We start from the raw sequence: 13,723 nt of genomic DNA on the forward strand, positions 1-13,723 counted from the left end.
TTGCTGTTATATTAAAGTTTTTTTCATTACCCATTCAAGCCGTCTCCAGCCATTATTATTCTTGTAACCATTTCCAACAATTCCTGACCCGTGATCTATATAATGAAATTATAACCTCTTAACACCTGTATTCAATATTTCTGTAGATGCAACCTAAAATCCTATTTTCCATACTACTAGCAACAGTACATTTCTTTGATAGCTTTAGAGACTGATCAACTATTACACCAAGAGCACTTTTTTTTTCAAGACACTGTTTATAATTTAAATTATAACCTCTTAACACCTGTATTCAATATTTCTGTAGATGCAACCTAAAATCCTATTTTCCATACTACTAGCAACAGTACATTTCTTGGATGGCTTTAGAGACTGATCAACTATTACACCAAGAGCACTTTTTTTTTCAAGACACTGTTTATAATTTAAATTATAACCCACATGAATTATCCATAGTACAATCATATATTTGTGAAAATCATCGATTATTAAAAGCTGTAGTTATTTTTATATAATTTTAAATTATATTCTTTAATGTTCTCATAAATACGAGAATGATTTTATCGGTATTCAAAAACTTAAGTTGTGATCTGTGGCAATTGTTAACCCTATTAACATTTTATATTGTAGGTTGGAATACTTGGTGAAAATAATACAAAACGTAGTACATTTAAACATAATATATATATTATTTTTGCAACTCTAAGATCGATGTTAAACTTAGACAATGGCCAATGATAGGCCCAACTTCTCACATTAAACCACACCTTTAACAGAAATTCCACTTGCTAACTTCATATCTGTGGTTCTTGATCGAAACAGAAACCCAAAGTTAATGGCAGTAAACTGACTAATTGGCCGACAGTAACAGACAGAGTAACAAACTTGTAAACTCCATAATTCTAAAAGCCTTATTCGAATCAGATAGACCTTTCCAATAAACCTTTTATTGTTGACTTTTTGTTGCTAGGCCAACCACACGACTTTTAGATTTTAACGTCCTTGACGCAATGTATTGCGTGTGTCATCTTACCACTCTTCCAATTTCCACGCGACTAGATTTTCTTATTTACACGACAGCCGTTCTGTAAACTTAGTTCCATTGTTTACTTGACCCATAAATTGTGAAGTCAGTGTTAATACTGGTGTTAACATTTCGGTTATTGAAAAAAAAAAACCTTTTGAAGGCCTTATTCATAGAGTATCCTTCTAGTATGCATGGACATCCAGTGGCTACTCTACATTGTCAGCTTTCATTGATTGGCATATCAGGGCTGTCACACCTGAATCATCTATTGGCGGGTCGTTTTAGTTTTCCAATTCTATTGATGCTCGATGTGCGGGACATCATTTTTTTTCTCCTTTTGGTGAACAAGCCCAATCTTTCCCTTCAATCTGTTCTTCCTTTTTGTAGAAGCTTATGCTGGGTTTGCTTCAGTTTTCTTCTTAGGTATATGTGTTACTTTTAATTTTTACGGCCGAAAATATCATTAACAGTTAAAGGTACCCAGTTTATGAAACAAAACATTCTATTTTTTTATAAGTAGATAAGCAATAAGGGTATATTTAACTAGCTACACTGATGGCCAGGTAAATGTTTAGTTTCGCCCTACGTACATAGCTTTCTCTGATTGGAAATTATTAAACAGATTTCTAAGGGTGCTGGTGTTTTGTTAGATGATTCAGTTCTTGAATACTTCTATCTTCCACCTTCTCCTGATATTTGGATTGGTGCTGATGTCTTCAGAGATCAACAGAAGACCAATATTTTTCACATTCATCGTATTCTTCATGTAAGCTTTTAGCATGGTCGTTTTTCCACAACACACCTTTCTTCACAAGTTCAAAGACCATTCTTTGCGGGAGGTGATGGAATTCTGTGTGGTTTTCTTCCTTGTATTCTCGTCAGTTTTCTTTCCTGTGTGCTTGGATTTGTCTTCTTTTGAGTTTTCTTAACTTTTGCTATCAGTTACTCTCTATTTGCCTGATTCTTATAATCGAGACCAATTTTCTACTTTGTAGACTTCGTTGTCTGACTCTCATTGATTTAATATTTGTTCCCACGTGCTTCTGTGTTCCTTCAACAATTGTCTGTCGTGTTGTGTTGCTAGGTTCTCGTCTTTCCTCTTCCACCATTTCCCTCTGATCCAGTTTACACACACGTTATTTAGGCCTATGTATGGCCTTAAAAAAGTTGACGACTCTACATGTTTCGACGTCACAACGTCATCCTCAGGAGTGAATTACAAGACAATTGCCAAAGTATATTCTGTCAAGGTCTTAGCCGGTCAATCTCACCATTTCCTTCTGACCCAGTTTACACACACATTTTGAATCAGGAAGTTTCAGATCTCTTACAAAACAGAGCTGTCAAAATTGTTTATCATGAATCTTCAGGATGTTTACTCTGTATTTTTGTATTTCTGAAGATATTGGTAGATTGAAGACCTGTCTCATTCCAATAACTTTCTGAAAATTTTGCGATTTAAAAATGGAAAATACGTGAATGTTAAAAAGGTTTCTTTGACGTCGACATTGGTTGCTTATTTTCATCTCTTGGTTAATTCCGCCATTTTGTTTGTTTTTGCCACCAAGAGGCAGTTTATATAATTTCATTGCACTAATTATTATTAGGATTCATTATCATTTTCTCTAGATATTTTATACATAACAGTAACAGATCTTGAGAAAAGTAATTAGATAGTTTTCTAAAGCAGAATGAAATGGCCTAGTGTGTCATTGGCAACTTGGTCGTTTGAGCAATAGTTAAGTAACGTGTATTTTATCCATTAAACCAATAATAACTGTACTTTAACAAATAGTTTTGATAACTATACTTTAACATTTAGTTTTGATAACTATACTCCACCAATTAGTTTTGATAATTACACTTTAACGGTTAGTTTTGATAATTACACTTTAACGGTTAGTTTGATAACTATACTATAACGATTACGCCAGTCTTATTATATTTAACGAAAAGACTAGATGGCAAGGTTACATTTGAGATACGTTATTTAAAGGTACGGTCATTAACTGTTTAAACTAATATGGTTTTGAAAATTTAATTATATATTAAATAAGATCTCGTTTAGGTGCCTACAAATTTTTATTGCTTCTGTGAGTTAAAAATTTAGTTTCGCCATCTACTGGTACACGGCATAAACGTTTTATTAAAATTAAATGAAATTGCCCATAATGTTTGAAAGGTTTTAAGAAATGTATAGATACTTCAAAATAAAAGTTCAACTGCTCATTTGGACAAAATAATATTGGCTTAGACAATTAAAGCAGTTATCAACGACCTAATTAATACTTTCGATATTGTCAGTCCAGTTTCAATAATAAAATATTGTATCCCCCCCTTACGAGAATTACGCAAGATAAAAAAATGAAAAAAGTAATAAGTCGTGTTTATATATTATTTGTGATCCCAAGAAATCCTGGTAATTTTTATTTGACTATTTGTAAAACACAACATAACATCCAGTACATTTTTTGGTAAATGAAACACATTATATTTAACCAAAAATGAACAAATTGATATTTTGACAAAACTTAACGAAAACAAAATTTAAATACAAATACCTTCAATTTTTTTTTACATTATTAAAAAAAATATCCTAAGCTTAGTAACAAATATGTATCAAAATTAAATTCGGATTCTGACTTAATTATAGCTTTGATTTTTTATGAAGTCATCTGTAATTTTCAAAATAAAACCATTATATATTAACTAAGATCTCATTTAGTTTCTTAGAAATTTTTATTGATCTGCCTAAAATCTTACCTTTCGTCACGAATAATAGTTACATCTATTCTGCGAGTTAACAAATGTAGTTTCGCCATCTACTGGTGCACGGCATAAACGTTTTATTAAAATTAAATGAAATTGGCCATAATATTTCATAAGAAAAAAAAAAAAGAGAGACGTTTTAACGACATTATTCAGAACGCTACAAGAATTGTTGAGTTTTGCAGGCATATTTTACTCGCATTAAATCGGTATCAAACGTCATAAGTACACTTATTTTATGACCATATGCGAAATATTAATAAGGTTATTAAAATAAGGACGCAAAAAAATGTAACAAAAGCAATGCCACTTTGAACCATATTTTATCTAAAAAATTATCTTAATGTTAAAAAATGGTTTGATAAGTTATTACATTTTCTCTGTACGTTGCAACAGAATATATAATAAAGGTAAGGTTGAGTAAACAATTACGCCTTGAAACAGTCTTCACTTCGTACCAGCAAAACCAGAATGTGTAATATTTACTCGTATTAATAATTTACACCCAATCGTCGTAATGATACGTACTGCCTCAATGTTGATTGATTTATATATATATTTTTGTAAATAAACTTAAGAATTCCAACGTTTTTTTTATTGTACTAGAATTATAGTTGTTGTTTTTTTTTCTCGAAAATGTGAACAATATTTGTACTAAAATGTTCTCATGTGAAAAAAAAATACTTCCTTTGTCTCCAAGTTGAAATTTCTGTTTCATAGTTAAAGAATATGGAAATAAGCGTTACACTTCTGTGTTTTTACAATACTTGTGTGCATCACCCATGATTTTTGGACGAGTACTCGATGACAGTGCCGCCTAGCGGCGTTTTAAGGCTCTCTCTGCTTTTCTCTTTCCAACCATTTCTGACGTCGTTTCATGCAACGTTTGTACATTCTGTTAGGTAGCCATTTGCACGTGCTGTCATTTTTAGGGTCTCGTATACAGACAGAGTGCAAGCCTTGACAATCTAGCATTTCTTCACGAAAGGTCTGCCACGGACAGTAGTGAAGTCCATCGGGCCCTAAGCCTTGCCCAAACATGTGTCTGGAGAAAGATATTATCTGAAAAAAGTGGAGAGGGAAATACGTAAGTTAACGCCCAATGGTCCCTAAAATAGTTGAAAAATTCCAGTTTATGTATTATAAAAAACACGTACCAAAACCTAAATATGTAATTCGAAACTACTAACTTGTATAAAACGTACAAGTATAATTTTCAAAACAAATAGATCAATGACAGCAGTTGAAATGGTTCGTATTTACTGAAAAAAGTTGAAGTGAGCGAACATTTTATTTCATTTTAATGAGATTTATAAGAGATGGATGGATGGACTGTTCGGTCCTCGATTGAACAAGTTCGACATGTTTCGCATTGGACTACTCGAGCGCCATCTCTGCTTGTTGTCCCTAATTTTGAAATGTTAGACTAAAGGGAAGATAGTTAATCAACATCACCCACCGCCAACTCTTAGGCTACTTTTTGCCTTGCCAACGAGTAGTGGGATTGACTGTCACACTATAACGCCCCCACGGCTGAAAGAACGAACATGTTCAAGGACGATATTCGAACCCACCACCCTCAAACTGCGAGTCGAGTGCCCTAACCACCAGGCCATGGCAGACAGAGTAAATGGCAATAGCATTATCAATGCCTGTAATCGTCAGTATCTATGTCTGAATTAAAGAAATGAGATGAACAATAAGACCATTATTTAACCCCAGTATTACTCCAGGGGGTTGAGGGCTTTTTAAACACATTGCTTGTGGATCTAGGGTTATTATTAATTACAGAGTCCCTAAAGGTACACATGTCTCACACAATTTTTAGATAACAATTCCGTCAGTATTGTAACTAATTCTGCTAATTAATACAGGAGCTTCCTATATGTTTACATAACTGGTTTAACCCCCTTTTTGGTCACTTCTTTACACTGTGTGTTATAACTGGTAAAAACATACCATACTTAGTTTAGTATGATATGTGAACCTACCGGTAGTGGACAGCATAAAAAAATGTCTGTAGTTTGAAGGTTAAAGGGAATTTAGATTTTTTGGAGCAAATTTACACAAAGGGCTAGCTAGGTGCTGTCTATCATTTTGAATTGATGAAAAAAATGGGACAGCACCTAGTCAACAGCATCCACCGCTAATTCTTGGACTATTCTTGTATGACCGAATAGTGGAATTTGACTATCACTCTTATAGCGCACTCACTGATCTAAGTGCGGATTCAGTTTTTTGTCACAGCGGGACGCGAACCGGGAACGCACGGATTCACTGTCTGGGCATTCTCACCACTAGGTCAAGACAGGTGCGAATGTTAAAAGGAGTAAATCACGTGAAACAGATATAGGTACGAACAAGCAAGTGAACAGGTGACATAATTTGTCTCTGCTGGATCCTTCTAACTTGCTGTAGTTTCACTGGAATAAATGATGTGTTTCTGTATCGTGTGGGGGCGTCATATACTTAGAATCTATATTTTCCTATGATCAGAATATAAGCAAAACAAATAGTATCATAATGGCTGGAGACGGCTTGAATGGGCAATGAAGAAAAACTTTAACATAAGTTTAACATAACAGCAAATGTACAACGTTTCGACAAGGTTTTGTCATCATCAGGTTCAAGTAACTTACACTGACACGGATATATATATACAATATTGAACAAAGAGGTCACATGACCAGATACTGTTGCAAAACTTAGAAGAGATATCTTGGCACCCCGGGGTGTTGGTTTAGAGTAGGGTTGTTTTGTTCAATTAAGATGGAACACCCCGGGGTGCCAAGATACCAAGCATTATTAGTCTCAAAGTGGGTTTCTCGTCATCGAAATAGTATCATATTTCGTTAGTTTACTATCCTTGGAGAATATTTTAAAGATTAAAATTGCAAATTTACATTACCATGTAGTTCAATTGAGTAACGGTGTTTTTATTGACGCTTTTCTGTAATACAAGCACTATTCCTTACCCTACATCCACAGCCGTGTTGGTATAGTTTCCGGAACGCTTTTCTCTGTTTTCTGGACAAAGCAGACCACTCTTTAAAGTAATTGCAGGAGGAAAGCCATGGTTTCTCTCCGTTCACGCCTCCTGGGAGCGAGATTAAAAACATGAAAAGGTTAGTTATTGTGATGTGGTAACACACTAATGTTGTGAGACAAATGAATGAGTTATCGTAATGTATATAAAATTTGTCCCTGCTGGATCCTTCTAACCAGATCCCTTGCTGTAGTTTCATTAAAATAAGTGATTTGTTTCTGTATCGTGTGGGGGCGTCATATGTTTAGAATCTATATTTTTCTGTGATCAAAATATAAGCAAAACAAACAGTATCATATATATGTATGTATCTATGTATAATAACTGAATTTTAGTGCACTTTTGTTTTTATCAAACAATAAAGGAATGGGCACACAAAATCATATGTTGTATAAACTATGAACTGTATATTATTGGCTAATATTGAAATAGTATGCATATTATATTTGTTGCTATTTGATATTTTATGGGGGAAATCATGCTCAAAATGTCTTGATATTGAAACTTTTTACAAAAGGAAAATACTAGAAATATTGTTGCGCCATCTATTGGAAAACAGAGAAGTAAGAATATAATTTCAGTAACTTTAAAATCTGCAACAAAACTGTGCGTAAATGTCAGTTTTACGATAAACATTCTGTTCAAATTTCAACATATCATCCCGCAATTTGAATGAACAAAATATCATTTTCAACAAAAATCATTAATTACATTTCTCAAGACATTACAATTAGGCCTAACGAATTATGACAAATATACGTGTAACCATTTTTCGCCAACCTGTAAAAGGCATACACACTATAACAATTGTTAAATATCATTCATTCTTAAGTCGTCTTTGGAAACGAGTTAGAGTATGAATTATAGGAACAACCAAACAGGAATATGCAATAGAAAATAATCAAACATTATTGGTAGTATTAACATATAAGCTGTTTCTAATAATATATTTAAAATAAAATTACCATTAATTGATACACCAGTTTTGTCAATAGATGGCAGCCCTAATTTGTTTCATATAAAATACGTACCCAAATATTTAAGTATATGTAATTTGTTAACCTTTTTGAAATTGTGTGATTCATAATAAACAATCTATAAACATGTAATAATATATGTATATGTGCGAAATTTATTTGTATTAATAATACATATAATTACAAAAATATCAAAATATTATCTAAGTTTTGACTTATAAATTTCCTTATCAACAACTTAACTTTTTATAATGTAAAAGTTAAGCCTTTTACTTATAAATGAATAATCCATATTAATATTTAACTGTTTAGTTAACTTGAATTTATGTAGATGGCAGCAACAACCTGTAATGACGTATTTGGTCCTATTGAGAGAAACTCCACAGAGAGAGTCGTATGTGGCAGTCCAGATAAGTCCATGGCTCAATGCTTGACGTGCCTTTTTGGTCATCTAAACACAACAAAAAGACATAAAAATCTATACATACGTATTATTTCAAGGTTCTTCTTTCTAATTAAGGCCTCTCTATTTTTCCTACTACTAAACTGATTTTTTTCTCGATAATTTAAATTACAAGATGGATTTTTGAATAATTGGAGAGGCTACAGACAAGACTACAAAATTCAGTTTTAGCATATTTATTTTTGTGAACTATTTTGGTTACAAATACCTCTAATGATTTCAAAGTTGGGCATAAAACTGCCTAACTTTATACGTGTATATATACACTCGTTAGTTTGGTTAATGTTAGTAGAATGATGTATAAGTCAGATAAACTAGAATAATGACAATAATATATAATTAAACAATAATAATCCAAATAACAACACAACTTAAGCAAAAAGTTACTAGATGACGCCAAACCGACACTGCGCATTGTTTTTTTTTTAGTTTTATGATTTTCTTGCGTTTGATCTATCCATGTCTAATGTCATAAAGTGCGCACTATACACGAGTATTTACAGTGAATATTTTGAAAACTGCAACAATATATTTATTTATTTTATTTTTACTAAAAATAATTTGAGCAAGGTTCTCAACAAAATCTGCTGTGCCCACTGCGGGGAATCAAATCCTGGATTTTAGTGTTGTAAACAACGTTGTAAGCAAGCATTTTCAGGGATTTTTTATTAGTGGTCGGTAGCTATAGGCCTCCCAGCGGTATGTTTTCGGACTTAAAACGCTAGAATCCGGGTTTCGATACCCGTGGTGGGGAGAGCACAGATAGCCCATTGTGTAGTTTTGTGCTTAATTACAAACAAACGGTAGCTATAGATTTTTTATAAAAAATATTTATGACATGCCCTTGCGACTCTGAAATGGAAAGGTTCTTATGTCATATTGGACTGCATCCCAGATTCAATATAAGATACTGATTTATAACTAAGTTTTTTAAAAATCATTTAGACATAAAATATTGCATTTGTTGGTTTCTATTCCATTGACCATTGCAAAAACACGTACATTCATTTACAAACCGAAATGTTTATCTTCAAGTAAAACAGTTAATCATGCGTTAATCTTCTGTAAACATTTTCCATAATCATTCTCCCGGGATCCGAGCGACTCCATCATAAAAGATTAATTTTGAAAGATTTAAATAATAATAAGATATTATTTTGTAGAAAAAAAAACACTAACATTCAAATTTTTTTTTAGTAATCAATAAATGAACCTTGAAAATTACAACTTGTTACATTTTTGCCACCTAAACAACGTGTAACAGTTTAACACAAACTAGCCGAATACTGAAGCTATTGAGAACAACAAACATATACGTGTTTCCATCTATCGGCGCCAATGTTTACAAAATATTTGGAGTCCGTGAAGACCCCGAAAGCCTAACGCAGGGTTAAGAAAAATCTGACAGAAAGACAAAGGTCAATTATGCTTATAAAACAAAAGTGTTCAATTTCTTACTAAGAATTTCTCACCATCATTTCCTGGTTATACAATAGATGTACAAAAACATTAAATACTGTAAACATATACGTATTTTCCTTAACTAGTCTATTTTTTTGGGCGAATACTAAAGACTAATAGTACTAATGAGATAATAATATTTTAATACATGTTATGGGACCGTATTTCTTTACAATGTTGCGGCGGTGATTATTATACAATTTTCTGTTAAATTCCTCTTAAGCATTCTCCAAAACATGAACAGATTATTAAAAATAATTCCTCAACAAATCTAAGGACGTATAATAATAACAAATAATGCAATTGCTTGAATTATCTAAACTGGGGGAAAAGTAACGACTCTTTAACGTGATGCCTGCTTTATATTTATTAGATCATGGTCTCTGTTAAGGAATCATAAATTGTATATAGGGCAACATTAGATAATGTTGCCCTTCCTTCTTTCTTTTGTTATTAAACCCTTAATAATCTTATTAGATGCTAATTGCATACCCTGATATGTGGAAGTTAATAATTGACTAATTTAACTGATTAAGTACTTGTATCTTTAAATTCTATAAAAAAGTGGAAATTTGCGTTATTTTAGGGTATTTTTATCCCACTTCTTGGACAAAAATCCTAATATTAAATAGACCATGTACACAGTCAGTTTCCAGTAACCATACCAAACATTACAGTGATCGAGCCAGTCCACACTAGGTGATACTAACACACACACACACGCATACATAATGAATCATCTTTGTAGTAAGACTACATGTATATTTTAATTTATTTTTTACCTTGAACTCTTTCTTTAGTCGAATGTCGTAGGATTTGTAACTGTCGTGACTTTTCCCGAGACTTTTCACTTTTGCTAGAACCACTGTTGGTTAAAAAAAAAGAGAGGAAAAATATTAGATACCAAATCTAACAAGATATTGGTAAGCAGCATTCCAGGTGAGGAACACAGAAGACCGTTAGACAAAAGCATTCTGGGATACTGTGCTTGTTCTGAATCTGTTTTTAATAAAAACACAAATAACAACGTTTCATCCTGCGCAATGAAACTTTAATTGCAATTTTTTGGCAGTATTTCACTGTCATTATCAGGAATGGATTTCTTACTCCCGTATTTCATTTTCATCGGCAGTATTTCACTGTCATTATCAGGAATGAATTTCTTACTCTCGTGTTTCATTTTTCAGTTTCACTTTGGCCAGGTGGTTAGGGGGCGCTCAACTCGCAATCTGCGGGTTCGAATCCCCGTCACACCAAACATGTTCGCCTTTTCAGCCGTGGGGCCGCTATAATATGACGGTCACTCCCACTATTCGTTGGTAAAATAGTAGCTCAAGAGATGGCGGTGGGTGGTGATGATTAGCTGCCTTCCCTCTAGTCTTACACTGCTAAATTAGGGACGGTTAGCGCAGATAGCCCTCGTGTAGCTTTGCGCTAAATTCAAACCCCAAAAAACAAATCAATTTCATTTTAACTCTATTAAACCCATAATTTTGTGCGCGTTCTGCCGGATTAGGGACGGTTAGCTCAGATAGCCCTCGTGTAGCTTTGCGCTAAATTCAAAAATAAACAAACAAACCTGTGGTGGGTAGAGCACAGATAGCTCTTTGTGTAGCTTTGTGCTTAACCACAAATAAATCTAATAAACTCATTAAGTCAGTACACGACTGGTAACGAATATTAATAGGCAAGACGATAGAACAAATTAAAGGGCACTTTTAAGTGTCAGAACTAAATTTTTATCTTCTTTTTTCTTTTATGTACACAAATAATAAATACCGTAACCGTTCCACTTTCGGGGTAGCTAAGCCTAACTAAATTGTATTAAATTGTTACTTAGAGAAGATAGTATAAGTAGCATATCTTTCACTGTCAATGATTGTCAACATATCCTAGTAACATAAATAATCTGTCTGACAGCCAGATCTTTTCAGAACGTGATATGCAATCTAATATCGTGCTAAATTCACGTGCTAAAAGAATAACATTTCTAGAAAGTTGTTATAAAACAAGGCGAGAAAAAACAAACAATCGAAAATAAAAAAAAAAAAAGACCATACACAATGGGCACGGGGAATTTTTCCAAGATGTATTATATAAATATTTGAAATGCAAGATTGCTGTTGACTATTTAGTTAAGGTTTTCGTGTATTTGATCCCCCAAGGCAGTCCATGCACACCCAGCATGTAAAAAAATAAAAAATAAAAATGTAAACGAACTTTTTACTTTTCAGGAAATCATCAATTCCCCTTGTAAGCTATTCCAAACTTCCGGTCTCCAGTGTTGATATGACACAATATTATCGAAATGCCGTACATTTTATTAAGACAACACTCAGCCTTCTCAGGTACCTGATGATGACACAATATTGTCGAAACGCCGTACATTTTATTAAGACAACACTCAGCCTTCTCAGGTACCTGATGATGACATAATATTGTCGAAACGCCGTACATTTTATTAAGACAACACTCAGCCTTCTCAGGTACCTGAAGATGACATAATATTGTCGAAACGCCGTACATTTACAATAAAGTTTTTTTTTTTCATTACCCAGTCAAGCCGTCTCCAAACTTTTATTTCTAAAAAGTGGGTTCCTCGTCATCAAGAACAGAAGAAAACACTCAGAATTCTCGTAGTCTTCAACAAAAACGTTGCCATGAGCATTCGCTAAAGAACCAGTCACACTTGGCTTAGTTTTAACGTGCTTCGTCCTCCAGTGGGACAGCGGTAGGTCTACGGACTTGCAACGCTAAAATCCGAGGTTCGATTCCCCGCGGTAAGAACTAGTCTGACTTTTCACACTTTGCTTAGTTTTAACGTACTTTGTCTCCCAGTGGGACAGCGGTAGGTCTACGGACTAACAACGCTAAAAACCGAGGTTCGATTCCCCGCGGTAAGAACTAGTTTGACTTTTCACACTTTGCTTAGTTTTAACGTACTTTGTCTCCCAGTGGGACAGCGGTAGGTCTACGGACTTACAACACTAAAATCCGGGGTTTGATTCTTCGCGGTGGACACAACGGATAGCCCAATGTGGCTTTGCTAAAGGCAACGAGAACACAAACAAACTTTAAAATACTTGGAAATTCTTTGTTGTTAGTTGATGATTATCGGCCAACTACTTCTATGTCCTTTATAAGTTTATTTTTAAATGCATTCCTGTCTTTCCTATAGTTATATAAAACTTTCATCCTATCTGTTAATTGAAACTTCTTAAATTTATGACATTTATCCCCAGTTTTCTTCTTTATGTCTTTAGTAAGCCAGTTAGATTTGATCCTGTATTATCCTTTAGGGCATTCGACTCGCAATCTGAGAGTCTCGGGTTCGAATCTCCGTCCCACCAAACATGCTCGCCCGTTTTAGCCGTGGGGGCGTTATAACGTGACGGTCAATTCCAATATACATTGGTAAAAGAGTAGCCCAAGAGTTGGCGGTGGGTGGTGGTGATGACTAGCTGCCTTTCGCTCTAGTCTTACACTGCTAAATTAGGGACGGCTAGCGCAGATGGCCCTCGTGTAGCTTTGCGCGAAATCCATAACAAACAAACAAAGAAGCTCTACACTAAAAAATCACTAGCATTACTCTCACTGGGAGAAGCTCTACACTAAAAATCACTAGCATTACTCTCACTGGGAGAAGCTCTACACTAAAAATCACTAGCATTACTCTCACTGGGAGAAGCTCTACACTAAAAATCACTAGCATTACTCCCACTGGGAGAATTTTCTGCTATGAAAACTCCTTGATCATCTGGTCCTTCATTGCCAAAGATTCAAATATTTCCATTAGGAACTGGAACTTTAATGGTAATTGAACCATTCTGTATAGCCTTAAAGTTTTAGTACTGAGCACATTTATAAACGCAACACTATCATTCTTCCCCCCCCCCCAAAGCAGCCTTTATCTAACTCTAGCCATTTTCTGTTTTACTTCTATGATTTCTACTATTACCTGTCTTTATTAACACGCCCCC

General features: G+C 34.1%; 1 protein-coding gene across 1 annotated transcript in view; it reads right to left on the reverse strand.

Moving 5' to 3' along the window:
- Nucleotides 1-3,455: 3,455 nt before the first annotated feature.
- The window catches only part of LOC106470448 (tissue inhibitor of metalloproteases-like), a 22,626-nt gene continuing 12,358 nt past the window's right edge, over nt 3,456-13,723 (reverse strand). The window contains exons 3-6 of the mRNA XM_013931009.2: nt 10,526-10,608; nt 8,165-8,270; nt 6,772-6,893; nt 3,456-4,858 (exon numbers count right to left, since the gene is read on the reverse strand). Of these exons, the coding sequence (XP_013786463.2) occupies nt 4,625-4,858; nt 6,772-6,893; nt 8,165-8,270; nt 10,526-10,608 (545 nt within the window). The 3' untranslated portion in view covers nt 3,456-4,624. The remainder of the gene's footprint in view (nt 4,859-6,771; nt 6,894-8,164; nt 8,271-10,525; nt 10,609-13,723) is intronic.

Source organism: Limulus polyphemus, unplaced genomic scaffold (assembly GCF_000517525.1).
Source record: "Limulus polyphemus unplaced genomic scaffold, Limulus_polyphemus-2.1.2 Scaffold4010, whole genome shotgun sequence".
Taxonomy (NCBI): Eukaryota; Metazoa; Arthropoda; class Merostomata; order Xiphosura; family Limulidae; genus Limulus; species Limulus polyphemus.